Below are 20,404 nucleotides of genomic sequence, written 5' to 3'. Positions count from 1 at the left end.
TAATAACAAAAAAAAACCCAGTAAGTTTGCTTCCCCCCCCCCTTCAAATTAACAATAATAGTAGACCCATATAGAGGAAATTTTTACTATGAGAATTCTTACATCTTGCCAAAGGTATCTTGACTATTGCTTGCATTTAATATGATTTCTTGTACTATGTGTCAAACAATAAAACAACCTAAATTTAAAAAATGTATCTGCTATAGTTGAGCATTATACTAGGGACTGTTGAAAAGTTAATTCAAGATTTTTATCATAATGATAAACTAATAAAAAATAGTTCATTCGTGGAAGATTAAAAATAAAATGCTTAGCTATTTGATGAATGCTGTTTGTGTATTAATCATGTGCCAATGATTGACAAAGTTATCATGTTAGTCTATTAAATATGTTTACCAATGAGATGCAGTAATCCATAAGTTCATTGCTGGCATACAGTTAAATCAAAAGTTTGCTACTGGCATGCTCTAATACCTGATAAAATATAGGACACAAAAATTAATGTAGATAATTATTTGAAATGTTGCTTTAGTATATATTCATTATGCGAGAGATTTTCCCGTGCAGCCCAATTTCTTATAACACCAAAAATTATATAATTTAGGGCATATTAACAAATTTTGCAGGAGTATTAGCATCTTTTTAAATTTTAATGTCTGTCTCCACTTATAATGAAAAATTATTGAAATATTATTAGAAGCACTTGTTATTTATATTTCTTTAAATTATTTCAAATTTGATGGAGCCATATGAATGCAATTTTTTTGTATAGGATCAAGTTGAAAAAGAAAAACAACACTCTGAGAAAATGCAGAAAAGGAAAGATACCAAGTAGGTTTCCCTCCATTTTTAAACTTCACTCAGGACATTTCAGTTTTTGTAATTTTTTATTTGACAGTGTTAAAATTAGAGACCAAATCATTAGGAATTTTTATATTCTCTAATTCAATTTTCTGTCCATTTGTCAATGGCTGTTGAAATATAAATGCATTTTTAGTTGATTTTTTTTTTTTTTTTTTTGAATTTTTAAAACCGTTTTATCCATTAAAAATAATAATTTTCAATGTATTCTTCTTTAAAGCATTTGTGAATGCTCTTTTTTGTTTGTTTATTTATTTATTTATTTTCCCCCTGCTTTGCTATGTACAAAATTTGTTACCAAAAATTACTTGAAATGACATTGAAGTATTTTGCTTAAATGTAATAGTGTAAAAAAAAAAAAAAAAAAGTGTTATTTAAGTTGTGACCTTGTAGGAAAAATGCTTAAAATTTATATACCTCACACATTTTTTAAAACTTTTTATGGAAACTTGAATGCAAAGAATCTTAGATTCTAATTTTAGTCACAAAGATTCTTTTTTTAATAAATAAAACTTTAATGAATTTCAAATTGTCTTTTTTATTCTGATTTATATACAAAATAATTCTGTAAATTCTTTGATACTCTCCATTACAAAATAATAATTCAATTTAAATTCACTAATTTTGAAAATATGTCCCCCCCCCAAAAAAATTGTAATATTTACCAAAACATTTTTTTTTCTGACTAGTTATAAATATTCTGTATGTACTGTTTTTGTTACTTGATATCTATCTATATTTTAATTCTTCTTAGATATATTGGACTACATTAATTTATGTAGAGCTTTATTCATTGTAATAATTGTATGCAGTATGGTTGCATATGCAATTAGCATGTAAAATCATCATAAGGTACAATTTTGGAATGTTCAATTCACAATTGAAGTGATATATAAATTTCTGTAAGTTATGCATAATGACATAAGGCATTATTCTATGCCTTGTTTCTGTATAGACCCAAATCTTCCAGACCTTTATATTTATTTAGGCAAAACAAATGTTTAAAGAAAAATCATTGTAAACTGGCAAGACCAATGTGAAATGTTTTGGTACAGCAGCGTATCTTTTCCATGTTTTAGCGAAGCTTGCTGTAGTTAAAAAAAAAAGAACCTACAAATATCTCATATATTTCAAACACAAGCCTCATGTTTATTTGTTACTTTTTTTCTTTTTTAGGAATAGTGAATACCTTCTTCAATATTAGCAGTTTATTTTTTAAATTTATATTGTTTCATAATAATAGCCCTTATAATATTATCTTGAAATAGCATTCGGCTTGCCATTAAATATTTTTGTACAAATTAGAATCTGGAGAAAGTTATTGTAAATTTGTTCTTGGTCAATACACTTTTTTTATATAAAAATTGTTTGATGTACATTTTACTAAATGCATAAAATGTAATTTGTGAATTATTTCTATTACTTTAGGGGTATCCGTGAAGATATTGAGAATGAAGATGATGAGGAATCATATTATCGTTATATGGAAGAAAATCCAAATGCTGGATTGGAAAAAGAAGACAGTGATGGAGAAATTGAATATGATGAGGATGGAAATCCCATTGCACCTCCAAAATCCAAAGTAGGATTGTTATGCAATATAAATATGGGGTTCTTGATTGATTTTTAGGATATTTTTAAAAATTTATAGATTCAAATTTATGCATTCTTTTAATATTTGTTATTACTGTTTTTATAGATAATCATTTCAGTTTAATTAATCCTCAAATGTTTATGAATTGAATTAATGTATAATCCATGAATGATTATCTGTATGTAGCATTAAATATATCTATCTTCTTTTAAATGTGCGAAAGATATGTATTAAAAATTTCAAAATTGAATAGTTTTATATTGTTTATTTTAAAAATACGAATTAAATATATTGCTGCTGTTAAAATTATTTTCTAAATAATTAAAATATGGCCTATTATTTCTGAAGTGTTTTCTTTTTCTACTTTTTGTTTTAAAGAATGCCAATAATTGTTAATTTTATTACTGCATTACTAACACCCTATTCTTCATAACATATTCTGGAAAATGTCTATAATTCTAAATACTGCATTTTTGTATTTATTTGTATTCTTGAAAATTCATATGATTTGAAAAAATTCTTTCCAATTTTAACAAATGCTACCAGATTTTGAAAGCATGTCATTTCATTTGCAGTATATTGATCCTCTTCCTCCTATCGACCACTCTGAAATTGAATATGCAGACTTTGAAAAGAATTTTTATGAAGAGCATGAAGACATTGCTAAATTGACTCCGTTTGAGGTAGAACAACTTAGGAACAAATCAGGCATTAAAGTAACTGGCCCATCACCTCCTAAAATGGTCACAAGTTTTGGACATTTTGGGTTTGATGAAAAATTGCTTAAAGCTATTAGGAAATCAGAGTACATTCAACCCACGCCAATTCAAGCTCAGGTAAGAATAGATTATAAAAGGGTATTGTGATATTTTCATCCTATTTATGTTTTGTCTATACCAATTTTCATATTATTTATGCAATTTCATAAAATGTTTTATATGATTCATATAATTAATGTTTAAATTGGATGATCAATTTTCAGTCAGTTATTTTACTTGGAAAGGAGTGTTTTTCCTCATTTTGATTCAATATTGCTTTGACTAAATTTAAATTTCTATCTTTATTATATGAATGAATAAAAATAATAAAAATGTAGAGACTAAATTTTAATTAAACTTTTTGCTAGCCTGATCAAAGAGCATTTAAAAAAATAAAGTTTGATAGACTTTGTGATGCATATAAATGAAATGCATTATACATTTCTTCTTAGTAATATTAATCATACCTATGCATAGAAAGGAGATGCTTATATTGTATTTTTTGATTAGCAATTTAATTCAAAATGTGTTTGTATATACTTAATATAAATCTTAATTTATTAACTTATTTTATGTATTAAAAATGAAATTTAAAAAGAAAATAATCAAGATTTATATTCTAGTAGAAATAGTATCCTAGTATTACAAATTTATCAAATATATTACATAATCCAAATTGCAAAATTACTATATGAATACTGGATTCATGTAGAAAACTGATGATATTGTAAAAAAAAAGATGATGTAAAAAAAGTGGATGCTTTATTCCGAAGGTTGTATGGTTAAAGAATAGGGAGAGGCGAGTACACAGAACTCTTTATAAAATTTTTCTACAACTTTTTGTGTTTATTTATTTAAGTTTCCACACTATAGGGTAGTATATAGAATTTTAGAAGATATTTGTAAAGGTTTTAATTTGAAAAAAATATTTGCAATTATTTTATGTAGAGTTCTCTAAAAAAGAAATAGGATATCTCATATGATATAAATCATCTATTCCAAATTAAAGTTTTAACTAGCAAGATACTGAAAATATCTTGAATTAAAAAGTCTTGGTGTGTATTTTAAAAAAATAATCATGATAATAAAAATAAATTTTCAACAATCAATTTACATTCTAATTAACAGGTACTATATAACAGCACATCAGTCTTAATAACATTGTACTTTAAAATCTATAGATAAGGTATTGAACAAAAAAAAAAATTAACAAAAAATGCTTTGTTATAATTTCATTTCAAAAACCTATTAATTACACCTTAGTTTCATCATTTTTAAAAATTAAGCTTTTTGAAAATGTCTATTGATTTTGTTGTATTAAATTGAAAATATCAAACTTGCACTTACAACATTAGTGATTTTTATAAAATCTTATAAAAGAATTCTCATGAGATACTGTCGTTGCTGAACTGTTTTCAGCAGAGATATGTTTGTGTGTTAAATTTTGATTTTGTTTGGTCTAGTATAAAAAACACTGTATTCACATCAAATAATTAAAATGAAAGTTATGAGGCAGATTTTAAGATACTTTATTTCCAATACAAATTATGCAAAATCAACTCTAAGCATAGAGTAAGGCATGACAAAAAAGTAAACATTAAAAATTTATTTCATGCTTAGGGAAAGTATTTTTCTTAAGCATTTTATTTATACTGTCTTCATAATGCAATGCTATAATTCATGTGAGCACATTTTATAATTTAGATCTTTGTTTTATGTATTTCAGGGTATTCCCGCTGCATTGTCAGGCCGTGATGTCATAGGAATAGCAAAAACTGGTTCTGGAAAAACTGCAGCTTACTTGTGGCCTCTGCTTGTTCACATTATGGACCAGGTCAAGATTATTATTATTCCTTTAGTTATATCTGATTGAAAGTAGACATTACTATATTTTATTGTGATTTTACAATGACTGTCCTCATGTTTTTAACAATTCCAATGTGAAACGCATGTACTAAGTAAGTAGCATCCTTTTATTAATGTAATATATAGTCTTATTTATAATTTATGTTGCAGTTGGTTAATTGAAATAAAATATTGTTATTGAGGATATTCAGTCAATGTCAAATTTCCAATCTGTTAGCGTTGGCAGTAGCCTAGTTTTACTAAATTGAGAAGTTGCCACAGGAAAGTTGATTATAAAAATGTTATTCAATGTACCAATGGTTGCAATTATTTTGAGCAGACAAAGTGGTTTGTGACTGTTCAAAACCTGCTGATGTAACTTTTTGTTTAAACTAATCAAAACCACTCTAGTCCAAGCAAAGGAATGTGAATTCCATCTTTTCGAAAATTGACTGTCAGATGTTTCCATACAAGCAATGCAAGAGTTTCTCTGAATTCCAGTTGTTAATATTGGTTGAAATTGAAGAATCATTGAATTCTTTATTTCGAATCTGATATTATTAAATAATGTAGTTGTCATACTAAATCAATATCTCAGTTCGTACCCAAGAATTTTGATAGCATATATTGAATAATAACATTAACTATAATTATATTAAGCAACATCCACTGTATTTTAAAAATGCAAAATTCGGAGTTTTTATGTTTGTAGTCTTAATTCATATAAAATATGAATCTGCTTGAAATATGAATGCTAGAATTATTTTTAAATGCTTTTCCGAATTATTTATAAAACTTTTAATGTTAACTTAATTAATCTTTTGGTTGTCATTGACACGTAATTATATTTTCTTGGTAAGAAAATCAGCAACTTACTGGGTTTTATTTAGTGAATAGATAACAAATCCTGGTTTCACTGGAAGCGGAATTAAGATGCAAACATATTTCATTTAATACTGAATTACTTAACACAAGTAAAGCAAGGGATTTAAAAACTAACGTAAACTAAATCTACTTTTTACTATTCATAATTACCCCTCTTATGATATTTTATTATAGAAAGAAATGAATGTACTTCTAATTTTGTATTGAACGAGGATAACTAATATGCTTTTTGTATTTCTCATTTAGAAAGAATTAGAGCCTGATGATGGACCAATAGGCTTAATTTTGGCTCCAACTAGAGAATTATCACAACAGGTTCGTGCGGTTATATTGTCTATCAGTGTTAAAAATTTGTGTTTTATTTCTGTTGCATTTCTTCTCAAGTTGTACTGAATGTGAATTTGTTCTGTTCTCAATATTTCCCTTTTGGCTATTTTGATCAACATCGTTTCAATAAGTTCATTTTCCACACTACTTCAACCACATCATGCCACCCATTTATCTCAGATTTTAATTATATTTATTCTTTTTATGGAAAGATACAAAATTATCTTTATGTAAATATACAATTTTATTTATTTTAAGTTTATATTTTTTCCTTCCTTAAATGTTTTGTAGCCTATTAAAAGATTTTTAAAATTAGTTTTATAGATCAGATTTAGGAAACTTAATTGCTTTCTTACTTACCAACCAATATTGATTAAAAATTTTATGAATGTTCATTAATATACGAGGAATTTCAAAAAAGAATAATTAAATCAGTAAATATCTGTTAATGTAATAGAAAAATATTATTTTATTGATAACATTAAAAAGTATATTCTATTACATGGAGAAAATAAAATGAATGTTTCTTTCCCCTTCCTTCTTTCTTTTCTTTCTTTCGTTTTTTTTCTTTCAATCCTTTATTATTTACTGACTTTAAAATTAAATGTTATTTGATTTATCCATCACAAATGAAAACATGCTTTAAAATAAAATGCTAAAAATGGGGATAAATGATAAATATGAGTAAATACATACAAAAAATACCTAAATATCATAAAATAGATTATCCAAAACTGTACCTAAACTGGGATTTCGAATTAAAATATCTGGTTTCTTTGATATCCCTATTAGATAGTAAGTATTAATTAGTAGAAATTATGATATAATTTAAAATCTACTTCCACTTTTTAATCAACTCTAGAGTAAACTACTATTTTGTAAAATCTTAAGCAATTGGACCATTGAAGCTATAACAGATTAATGCTCTATCTAGCCGTCACAATTTCATATGTAAACAAGTGAATCTGTCTACAGCCTGAATCTACTAGTCAGTCACAGACTATTGTCTGTGTAACATGCATGATTGATGTTATGTTTCACTTATAAGTGAATCAGTTATAGGTTGTTGTCATTGTAACATGCATGATTGGTGTTATGTATCAGGAATCAGTCACAGGCTGTTATCAGTGTGACATGTATGATTGGTGTTATATTTCACTTGTCAGTCAGAAGCTTTTGTCAGTATAACTTGCATGATTGGTAATTATGTTTTTATCGGTCAGTCACAGATTTTGTCAATGTAACATGCATGATTGGTAATTATGTTTTACAGTTTTTTTTGTTTTTTTTTGTTGTTGTTGCATTGATGGATCTTGTTGTATTACCGCAGCTTTGTTAACAGTTATGTGCTATTTGCTTAATTTAAATGTTATTTAGCAAGAAATTTGTCAATAATTACTTTTTTGAGTCACTGGAAAATGGGGAATTGATTGGAGGAAAAAGTATTCACAATGATTTTTATTTATTTTACTATGTCAACAGAAAATTTTATACATGTTATGACCCTTTAACAGAATTGCAAACTTTGAATTAAAAAAAAAAATACTTCATAGGACAGAGAGAAATATTTTTACAAAAGAGATTTAAAGTGAAATCTAGGCAAAAAATTTGTGTATTTTGCAGGAATAAGTAACTTAAAATTAAACAAATTGATGGAATAGCCTAAATGTCTATGAATTTCATGATGTAGAATTTATCCTCCTGAATTATTACAAAAACAAACAAACAAAAAGGCATGGTTGATGAACTAGATTCTTCATTCCATGAGATTAGATATTTTTCAATAAAATGTTATGTGTTTGGTTAATATAGCAGGTCATTTTAAAGTAAGGAAAAAGTGCTGAAAGTGTACAAGAATGTAAAATAAATAAAAATTCAAACTGTTCTTGAAGTTGATTTGTCAAAGAATCCAGTGTTGTTATTTAAAAAAACAGCATGGCAAAAAAATATCTAAAAATATGAATAAGAATAATTTAAAATGAATTAAGTGGTACATAAAGAAACTATCATATTCCAATGCTTACAGTTTCAGCTTCACTGAAGAGATCTAAACAAAAAATAAAAGAGGCTTTTAATTTTTATAATTATTTTGTTTATAAGGCTCAGAAATTGTTCAAGTTTAGTTTAGTTATGTTAACGACCTTTTTTAAAGCAGCACTAGGGCTAATTTGGGATGGATCTCGTACTTTTGAACTGTAGTCAGATGAAGAGGATGATACCTGTGCTGGCATTGACTCTCCAAACATGCACACCACACCAGCAGAAGGACTAAAATTGTCCAAAGCCATAATTTTTTAGCCCAAGTTTTTTAGTTTTAGATGTGGGGAACAGTTGAGTCTAAAGTTATTGAATTGGTAAAAAAGTTTTATCAGATTGATGAGCAGTCTAGAATTTTGTCTGGAATCAGGATGCTTGAAAATGGGGGGGGGATATATGAGAAAAGATGTATTGATTTTATATAATTTTAATGAACTTGATTCAACTTTTTAATTGAAAATAAATCTTTCAAAATGTTGTCTGAAATCTAAGTGGAGTGTTTTCACTGGTATCTGTTGTGCAGTATGTGTATGGACAATACATCAAAATGCTAACATCCTGCAGTGGACATTAAAGAGGATAACAAAAACTTATATATTGTTTATCAAGGAGCAGAAAGATAATGTATGCTGATATAACTATCCATTAAAAGTCAATTTTGTCCAGTTTATTCAATCAAATTTTTAGAACTATGATTATGAAAGCTTTGTTGAATACAAATAGTGAATTTCGAGAATCTGCATGTGTATGAAAAATTCTATCAACTCAAACTCTCTTTGCAACAAATCTGGGAAAACAGAATGTGATGGAATAGAAGCTCTATCAGATGTTTATCGAGGAAGGAAAGTCATCAGCATCATCTGGACAGACAAATTCAACACCGAATGAACTTTTGCAGAATCGGTATTTACAGTATTCACTTCCAACACATTTCTAAAAATGCATTTGATTCTGCATGGAAAACGGCATCAAAGTTGTTGAAATTCTTTGAGAAACAAAATTATTTCAGTTTTCAGCAAAGGCTAGAAGAATCTGTGATGATGAAAAATCTGTTATTATTTTCAACTTTTATAACAATCAGCAACTTGTTATATGAAGAAAGATTTGTTTACCAGTTGTTTATTTGTGGCATTTATGACAATTTGCAGTATTTAGTATGGAAAGTGAAATAAATACATGGAGAAGATAACACTGTGAAGTTTTTCGTCCTCATGGACCATCATGCATTACGAATGCATCATTCCTCTTGGAATTTGCATACATAATGTACATGTTACATGTCCTTGCAATCATGAAATCTTTCAAAATAGTATTTACCAATTCTCTCAAGAATGCATAATTGATGTTTAATGAAGTTATGAAAATGCTTGTGACAGTTGAAGAACAATGCACCATGAATTTGAAATATGGTAAGTTATGCTTCAATGCATTTTCTATTCTAACAAACTTAGTAATTATGTACCTAACTTAGTAAATAAAATGTTTGCTTTAGTAGTTCTTTAGTTTAAAATCCCGTTTCTTCAAGTCAAATGGATAATAATAATAGTGGCTGTAATAGACAATAGTGATTATATTTCATAATTTTTTAAGATGAAATGGAAATTAAAGAACATTTAAATTTAACATAATACGGATAAGCACATGAATTTTAAAATAATTTTTTCTATTAAATAAAAAATAAATGAGATTGAAAATTTCTTCTTTTTTTTATTTAATAAGGCATATTTTTTGAAATAATAATTTTTCTTTGATTTTTTTTAACATACTCCAAATACAATAAACTTTGTATTTCAGTTTAAAAAGTCTATAATTAACATATTGAGGTTTCTTTTTCTACCCATGTATATATAGATGCTGACTTGATATTTTTTCTAGATTCCTTACCTATTGATGAATATTCATAAAATTTTTTAGCTACATTCATTGGTAAATAAGTAAAGTATAACATTTTTAACCTTAAAACAAATATAACTCTCCCAATGTATCTAGTAAAAATCAGAATTCCTAGTGCTTTGATAGACTGTGAAACCTGAGTAAAGCATTTAACCTGTTTGAGATATGGCAAATGTTTTTTTCTTTTTTTTTTTTTCTTTCCCTATAGAAGGAACAAGCATACAAAGTTTCATTAAATTTTGAGATAATGGGTATTAAATTATTTGTTGTTTTTAATGTGATATAAGGTGTTTCATAAAGGATCCCTAATTTTGAAAATAAATAACTCAGAAATGGTAGCAGAAGCATGGAACCAATGGTATGCTTATTTCAAAAAAATGACGATGAATATAAAAACAACAAAATTATAATTATAAATCTACTGGTCGATGGCATTGAAGATGGTTTACCATGCGTACATGATGGTTATCATATCAAAGACGATTCAAAATGCATTCCTGTTGCACAACACATATGTTGCAAACAAAGAATGAAATTATCAGTTTAATTTATCACAGAAAATTGATCTACAAGATGGATAAATAGCCTTCTCCAGCTCATCGAATATTTAAAAAAACATTGTTGTGATATACAATGTCTTTCAGTGTGCCTCATAGAAAGTAAGCGCAAAAAATGAAGTCGGGTGAATACAGAGGCCAGTCCTTCCTTTTCCCTTAAAGGTTGAATAGTTAAATAAAATAACTCTAGAACTAAAGTATTCGTCCTAAAAATCAAATGTGTGTGAATTGAGCAAGCCATGCTAGGGCTGGTCGATGTTTTAATGCTTATTGAGTAAGAGTGTTGCAAGAATTCTATATACTGGTCAGAAGTCACCATTTCTCACTAGAAACAGGGCCCATTGATTTTTTTGTAGGAAATTGTTACTCAAATAGTCAGTTTTGGGGATTGGAATAATCCTGAGTGAGGCAAATGTGAGTTTTGGGTATTACAAAATCATCAATTGTGTCTGTTAACAACACCATCCAGTTGAAAATGTACTTCATCTATAATCCATATTCGGACAATATCAAAACCGAAGGTTTTGAGGACCATCAATCATGTCAAGGATCTTATTGTGGAATCCTTCTTTTGCCATTTTGTTCGAACCGTTATAGCGTGCCAATATTGAATTTTGTATGAAAACATATAATGTTTTAAACATTATTCTGACAAAATTGATGGCTTTATTCTGGATTCATTTGTAAGTCTAACAAATGTATTCGGATGACGCTCAATAACTGCAGTAAGTGTCACTACATTTTCACAGTTTTGACAATGGATTGAGTAGGATCCATGTTACCAACAAACACATCGGCCACGTTTCCTGCCTGTTGAAATTTTTTGAATCGATCACATCGAACTCTATAAAAATCCTTGCAATGCCATCTATCTTGGAAATTTGTAATTTAAATTTTTAGATTTTTGTATCAAATTCTTATGGTTGTGTGTGTGTGTGTTTATATATATATATAAACGTTTAATTTAAAACAAAAAAAATTCTGAAAGTAGGAGGCAAGCTTCAAAGACAGTGAAGAAGACTTTGTATTTTTAAGTTCGTTTTATTCTCTCGCGGGAGGCAATCATGATTTATTTGCAAAAAAGCGCGGGCAAGGCATGTCCGCCACAGTGCGACGCAAAAGCAGAAGTCAGGAAGAGAGCGAAATAAATTATCCCTCGTCTTATATAACCTGTGATATTGATAGGGAAAATATTTTTTCGTAGTGCTAATATATTATTAAGATTCTGATAGGGATTTCTGCCGCATGACAATCACAAGTAAGGGAAGCACAGGGATCTTTTAAAAAAGAATGTGCTTATTGGACAATTTTCTTGCCCTTCATGCGTTTAGCCGATGCAGCAATTTTATAAAGATTTTCTTGAATTAATTAAGTAGAAACAGTAGAATCCGATCAGAAGATAAAAGAATATTTTAGAAGGAGATTTTGGTCTCATCATTCCAAATAACACTGCCCCAATGTTGGAGGGGTTTAACATTTTAAAGCAGCATGGGCTTTTACTTTTACTTGTCGCAAGTAGTTTTAGTTTTTCATTTCCTATTATATTAGCTCCAAGCAGAACTGTTAGGTGTTGTTTACTTCCTTTTCCAGAAGCGTGCTGCTCACCCTTAGATGATGTGCAAAAGACGGTAAAATAAGTCAGTTTGATCAAGATTGAAAACATTTGATATATCAAACGTTGATAATATGTCCTTGATAACACTATTCTTCCAATCTTCTGTAGCATCATCATAAACAGCTGCTCCTTCTCTGCAAACCGTTTTAAAAAAAATGTTTCAAAATGTCTGTCTTTGAAACATTCCAGCCTGCGCCGAAATCTTTAATGCTGAACTCAACAATTTCCATGGCTTTTTTTTTGAGAATCATGGCAGAAATTGGCATACTTTGCAATCGGATATATTTTAGCCATCGAACTAAAACCTCCTTGATTTCGTTATTAGACTTCGTTTTCCTCATTCTCTTTCTTTTGTCATTTTAGTTAGCTTCTTAGTTTTGATGAAAAAAATATCGTTTAATGTAGTTGTTATTGCTTATCCTCAAAAGATCTGACATACATAAGATCAGCTGCAGTAGGTTGTTGACCGCCAGAAAATCTGTAGTAATAAGGAAATCGGATGTTAAGTCTCCCTTAGAAAGTTCCGATACAACCCAGAATGTGATCCGGTAAAGCTGGATGGTCACAACATTTTTTACAAGGGGGGTGGATTTTTCTACCACTTTCAAAGGAAAAAAACTTAAGGTGACCGCTTTTTAGTCTAGCCAAAGCAATCTGGCAGTCACGATCACATTTGATTTCCAGCAGAGTGCCAGAGGATGCTCCCTTGTACCATTGGTGTGCAGGTGGAATGTGCCATATTAAATTGGGTAGATCTTTCATTTGAGTATAGTTCTTGATAAGGAAGCGAAAAGCCGATGGTCGTTTCATTCTCACCACTCTCTTTGGTCAATCTATCAGCGACCTCATTACCACTAATGTTTACGCGTGATGATCGTTTAATGTGGTACTGAGAATATGGTGTTTTTTTGGCAAAAACTATTTTCGAAACATTTGATTTTTCAAAAAGTGAAGTATTTTTTTTTTTTCTTTGAAAGGTAACGAGGTAATCTCTGACATGCTAAAAATATAATCGAACCACGAAATTGCAAGAGAAAAAAAAATAGCCCTTATGGCAAGGTTTTCTCTCTATAATGAAAGCACACTCAGGAGTGGTCAATGAAAACGTTTACATTCGAAGAATTGCAGCGAGAAGTGCATTGAATGAATAGCAGCTAGAAGTATACTTCCACAGAGAAATTCCAAGAGCCTAAATACCCAAAATGGGTTTTGTATGAAACAGAATGCTTAGTAGATATATAGACTTATTAGTGTTTTGCTGAAATGACGAGCTTGATTGCAAATTCCTCGCAAAGGCTTTCTTAAAATGAAGAGGTGGATCTAAAACAATAAGAGGATGACATGCAAAATAAAGAAGATACTTTTGATCATTTTTGAGGGTGACGAGTTATCTGGAACAGAATTAAATTTAGTGATTGGTAAAGGGAAATTATTTTACATTATTGGGTATGAGACCTTGTTGAAACCAGAAGAAAATGGCGACTTTTTGAGGTTTTACAGTGTAATGAAATTCATTTAATTATTTTAAAGCAAAAAATTCCTTCTATTTTAAAATGATTGAATCAGTTTCTTACAACTTCATGACCAACGAGTGGAGAACGAAGCGCTCTCAGAAGACCGAACACTCCGAAGTAGAGCGTCACCACGGGCCCACGCAGTTTAGCCTAATTTTACAAGTGCGTGTGTGTGTGTAAAAGCATATAATTCTTAAAGCAGACGGCAGGTTCGAAGACACAGAAGAGACATTTTACATTTTTAAATTCATTTTAATCCATCCCGGGAAGGCAATTTACTTACAAGCAGGCGCGGACAGAACACGTCCACAACAGTGCGGAACAAAAGCAGAAGAAAGAAAGGGACGAAACAAATGATCACTAGTCTTATATAACATGGGATTTCCGGCCACGGGTCAATTCAATACTCGTGTTGATATAGGCACCGAAGGGATCACTTTCACTAGACGCGTGGAACTGATTGCGCATCATTTTTACAAAGCTTCAGTTGAATTAATTAAACAGAAAGTGGAATTGGATCAGGAAATAAGAGAATGAAATTACTGTGGGCTAAATTAAGATAAAGCTTTGGAAATTAATTTGGTTTAAATTAAGAGTATAAAATATCATTACAATCCCCCCTCCGCAAGACGTGGAAGTGCGTCCGAAGGATTACAGTGGTGTCTGAGTAAGTTTAATTTCAAAGTATATTGAAAATGACACCTAAGTTTCCCTTGCCTTTACATTAATACACAAATCCCACTCGTCATTTTATATTTGAAACATAAAAGACCAAGAATTGTATTTTTGAAAATAATATATAAACTTAAATAATCATCAATACCAGCAACGAAATATTAAAATTAAAATGATACAGTGAACAAATGCATTCTGGCTGTTATTCTGTAAAAACTGAACTATACAATTCAATTTGGGGAGTATAATCAATGGTATATTATTCTTAAAGGTTAGGAAATCTGACTCAACAAGATTATTAAATTAGAAATGAAATATTAAATTATTAAATATTATATCAATATTGTTGTGATTTCACCCAAATGAAATATCAGTATAGTTTTGATTTTAAATTAAGTATTTTAGCTGTAAATAAAAACACAAGATTCGAAACTTCTGGTAAAAAACTTGGTTCTGAAAATAATACTTGCAAAATTGAAATATTTCATATTAAACACTTGGAACTGAAACCATAAATATAAGATTCAAAAATATCTAATGAAAATCTTGGAAATGAAAATAATACTTGTAAAATTGAATGGTTTCATATAAAACTTTTGGAAATGTAAATAAATATAAGATTCATGCATTTCAAATAAATCATTTGGAAATGATAATAATAATTACAAAATTCAAAAATATCAAATGAAAAACTTGGAACTTAATTAATGCAAAATTCAAAGATTTCAAACAAAGCACTTGTAAATGAATGTGACAAACACAAGATTCAAAATACTCTTATAAGATAAATATTTGGAAAATAATAATAATAATAAATATTTGGTTAATTGAAAATATATATATATATATGTATTTGTAAATATGTATTTTGACACAGTTATAATAGAGGGTAGCTTAATGACTGTCAGAAATGTAAAAATTTTTCCTCAGGTATTTACTAAATTAGTCTAATTATAAGGTGCCATTAATTATTAAGTATATAAGAATCTTGGTATGCTACTTTTTTCGTTCACAAGGTCTGTATGCATATTAAAGCAACAAGCAATTTGACACAATAAATACCAGAGTATAGTTTCATTACAATCAGAGGTGTAACAAATTTTCCTCTGGAGTATTAACTAATTTTCTCTGATATAATGTGTTATGACTTTTAATTATTTATTTTTTCTTTTATTTAAAGATAAATTTAATTTCTTTGGGGAAATTATCTTTCTTGATTTTAACAGCATGTACGTAAATTTCAAATTCAACAAATTATAATATTATGAAATAGATTTTAAATAATAGATATGAAAAAATTAAAAACATCATAATATTTTAAATAATAATATAAAAAGATTATTTGCAACTATGTTGTAATTGAAAAATGCAATTCAAAATAAAATCAAAAGCACAAAATATAAATCTTGACTTTCATTCAAAAAGATAATTTTGAGCACTGGACAGATGAACCAACACAATTGTGATGATAATATAAAACAGAAATAATATTTGAAAAACTGGATGAATCATTGCACATAAGGAGTTGGAACTACTTGAAAATATAAGGAGCACGCACATGATGAAATGGAGTACAAACAGAAGCGTATTAAGCCGGAGTGTTGGACCTTACAGCAGGAGTAGCGATGAGCAGCCGGATAATTCGATGAAAACTGGACCGGACCTTAGAGTTCGGACGATAAAGGATATTGCGTCGGCTTGGAACGGCGGAAAGCTACGGAAACAGCATAGCCGTGGCAAAAACCATCGGTGTCGACGAAGAGCTATTGCGTGATTCCTTTTCAGCGGATTTAATTTTAATTCTCGCAATTAATTTGAAATTTTTTCACAGGAAACTATCCTGTCGACTAAATAATATGTAAGCATATAATTCTTAAAGCATAAGGCAGGTTCGAAGACATAGAAGATACATTTTACATTTTTAAATTCATTTTAATCCATCCCGGGAAGGCAATTTTTTACAAGCAGGCGCGGACAGAACACGTCCACAACAGAGCGGAACAAAAGCAGAAGTAAGAGAAGGACAAAAAAAAAATGATCACTAGTCTTATATAACATGAAATTTCCGGCCACGTGTCAATTCAGTACACGTGTTGACCTTGGATAAAGGCACCGAAGGGATCACTTTCACTAGGCACGTGGAACTGATTGCGCATCATTTTTACAAAACTTCAGTTGAATTAATTAAACAGAAAGTGAATTTGGATCAGGAAATAAGAGAATGAAATTAGTATGAGCTAAATTAAGATAAAACTTTGGAAATTAATTTGATTTAAATTAAGAGTTTAAAATATCATTATATATATATATATATATATATATATATATATGTAATGATATTTTAAACTTTAATTTCAATTTAATTAATTTCCAAGGTTTTATCTTAATTTAGCCCATAGTAACTTCATTCTAAAATATTCTCTTATTTCGTGATCCAATTCCACTTTCTCTACTTAATTAATTCAAGAATAGCTTTGTAAAATTGCTGAATCGAACTAAACGCCGACACATTCTCACGCTCCGCTTGAAAGGATAGGAAAATGTCCAATAAGCACATTCTTTTTAAAAGATCCCTGTGTTTCCCTTACTTGTGATTGACATGCGTCAGAAATCCATATCAGAATCTTATTAATATAATAGCACTATGAAGAAATATTTTCCCTATCAAAATCTCAGGTTATATAAGACGAGGGATAATTTATTTCGTTCTTTTTCGACTTCCGCTTTTGTGACGCGCTGTGGCGGGCGTGTCTTGTCCGCGTCTCTGCTTGTAAATAATTATGCTTTCCCGGAGTGGATATTAAAATTAATTTAAAAATGTAAAATGTCTCATCTATGTCTTCAATATATATATATATATATATATATATATAATTATTATTTTAATGTAATGACTTCAATTTTACAAGTATCATTTGTAATTTACTACTACTTAATATGTATTAATATAAAGGCTATAACATTAATAGAAATGAATGAAATAAGCAAAGCACTCAACTTTTAATTATATCCACGAAAACAAATAATATACACATAAAAACAAAGTTATAAATATAAGAAATCTATAATATTTCACTCTTGCCGCCAGCAACAGTTATCTGAACACACTTTCCCATATTCTTCTAACGAAAAAAACCAAAGCAATCAACAAGAACGCCAGAGTCCCTTTAAAATCCCACGTACACTTTTAGAGAACCGTTTGTTTATACCAATAAATCTATGAAATCAAGAAATGCCGAACAGAAACCAATGCCTTTCCACATATAAAGGTCTATTTATACCAAAAAATCTGTGAAATCTAGAAATGCCGAACAGAAACCAATGCCTTTCCGCATATGAAGGTCAAATGCCATACAATTAGATTGTTAAGTGTTTCATTCTTTTCGTAATGGGAAAGTAAAATAGAACTGATCAAAAACATAAAAATTCCATGTAGTGATCCCAAATCTGCAAACGACAAATCTATTCCTCCTACATAAACCAATAAGCATTCCATCCTTTCCCACTCAGTCAAAATATAAACAAAAACCCTGAGCAAAATAAATCATTTCCCTTTAAATGCCGAATCCTCTCGAACAGTTGAACACGTGAAATTGTTTACATGCTTAAATACCCCAAATTAAGTAAAAAAAATAAAAAAGGCTCAGAACCGAAAGCGTAGATTGAAAGTCAGCACTCTGTGAGATATACTTCAAAATTATAAGGGACTTCAACCGCCATCTACTGCCTTTTAACAAATTTTAATAAAATGTTTCAAATTGAAATCACGTATACGCGATTATAGGCTCCTGGAGTGGGAAAGGCTTGTCTCATATACAATACCGTGGGTCGTGGAGGGAGAATCGCGTGATCACGTATATGTATGTGATCATGGTCCTGAACGGGTTAAAACTGCACATATTACGAAATATTTTATTACTTCTTTGTTCGGAAGGATTTTAAAATGTACTTACAATGTATGTTGAAGGCTATGTACAATTTGAAATAAATATGTTTCTCTCCCTTTTTTTTTTAATTTTTATTATAGATTTATACAGAAGCCAAGCGTTTTGGAAAGGTGTATGGTATCGGTGTAGTCTGCTGCTTTGGAGGGGGCAGCAAGTGGGAGCAGACTAAAGCACTGCAGGAAGGAGCAGAGATAGTTGTGGCAACACCTGTAAGTCATGCATCTTCTTAAATTTTTCACATTTTTAGATATCGTAGATTGTATTGCTTTTTTGCGAAATTAAATTTTTCTAGGTATATGGAACAGGATTATTTGATTTTTTAAATAAACGTTTTAAATCTGTTCCTCAGAGCATTTAAATTGAAATTTATTAATTTAGCTTAACTTATTTATATATTACTTTAATTTAAATACATTAACTGAATTCAAATTATTCAAAAGTCACAAAAATGTTTTTGCAAATAATGAGAATTTTAAATGTTATAATATCAGGTAATAAAATTATAGTAGCTGATTATATGTTTAGTTTAAGTCTTGTAGTTCGCTGAATCAAGTATTTGATTTCATCAAGCAATACACTGCAATCAGCTAATTAGGTCATTAACGAACATTTTCCTGTATGAACATTTGGAGAATATTTTTTAATTCCTTTTAACATGTTCGACCTAATTATATAATATCTATTAATTAATCGTTGAGCTATTATGCATGCTTTTTGTATAATATAAATATATGAAAATATAAACATTTATGAATGTAAAAATACATTTTCAAGAATTCTTTCTATTGTAAGACATTTATCTAAAAGACTATGATTTTTTATTATTATTTTTAAACATATGCTAAAATTTATATTAAAAGAACTTGTATCAGTATGTTGAAGATTTGCGAGATAAATATAATGAAATGAATGACATTAATAAATATCTTTTTAAAAAATGAATAAAATTATAATGATTTTATTTCATTTTCTGATTATATTAAGGTATTAATTCTTATATAATTATATAAGAAAATTACTTAAACATATATAATATGAAAATATTATAAAAAACTATATATGGCTTGCCTCTTTTGAATTTGAATATTAGATTTAAGAAATCCTATTTGTGTGTGTGTGTGTATGTTTGTGTTTTTGCACTTTTATTTTTATCTTTCACTATTTTGCTGTCTATAGCATTCCTTATAATTGTATTATTCATTTACAAATTAACTTCCAAACTTTTTTTGCAATGAAATATGTTGTTCCTTAATTTTCTTAACATTCATGGAGTCTGTATATTATAACAAGCAATTAGATAATATACTAATTTTCTTGATTTTTTAAAAATATTTATATATTACTCCTTATCTCATATATATATATGAGAGAGAGAATCTAAATTAGTATTTAAATTCATATAATTTTATTTTATATATTTGCTTCTGTGTTAGTGTTTATATATATTATAATTATTCTTTTTTTTCGTAATAATTTGAATAAATCAGTTTGTTTATTATATTATAGATGGCGTTTTTGAAAAAAAGTAAGATAATTTTTGCAAAAAAGATACTTTCATGGCATTGATTAGATCAAGATATCTCATTATATATATATAATTTTATGTATGAAAACCTTTGAAGAATAGTAATCAGAACAACATACATTATTTGGCAATTTTCTCATCTATACTTATAATAAAGCTCAGTGTGTGTGTGTGTGTGTGTGTGTGTGTGTGTGTTGGCGCTCTACAGGCCAGACCGTTTGACATACAGCTACCAAATTTGGTACATGTATACCTTGGAGGTTGGGAATGTGCACCTGGGGTTTCTTTTTTCGAATTTTTAATTAGAATTTTAATTATTAATTAAAAACTAACTTTCCCGCCAAAAAAATCTTCCATTTTCCCCACCGCCA

At 28.8% G+C, this 20,404-nt stretch overlaps 1 protein-coding gene across 2 annotated transcripts in view; it reads left to right on the top strand.

Moving 5' to 3' along the window:
• The window catches only part of LOC129983832 (ATP-dependent RNA helicase DDX42-like), a 50,778-nt gene that overhangs the window by 9,659 nt on the left and 20,715 nt on the right, over nt 1-20,404 (top strand). For both annotated transcript variants that reach the window (XM_056093488.1, XM_056093489.1), the window contains exons 4-9: nt 773-831; nt 2,290-2,443; nt 3,031-3,291; nt 4,940-5,047; nt 6,190-6,258; nt 18,589-18,717. In XM_056093488.1, coding sequence (XP_055949463.1) covers nt 773-831; nt 2,290-2,443; nt 3,031-3,291; nt 4,940-5,047; nt 6,190-6,258; nt 18,589-18,717 — 780 coding nt within the window. The remainder of the gene's footprint in view (nt 1-772; nt 832-2,289; nt 2,444-3,030; nt 3,292-4,939; nt 5,048-6,189; nt 6,259-18,588; nt 18,718-20,404) is intronic.

The sequence above is a fragment of the Argiope bruennichi genome, chromosome 9 (genome assembly GCF_947563725.1).
Source record: "Argiope bruennichi chromosome 9, qqArgBrue1.1, whole genome shotgun sequence".
NCBI lineage: Eukaryota > Metazoa > Arthropoda > Arachnida > Araneae > Araneidae > Argiope > Argiope bruennichi.
Note: the sequence above shows the minus strand (reverse complement) of the source record. Positions and strands in the feature narration are given on the sequence as shown.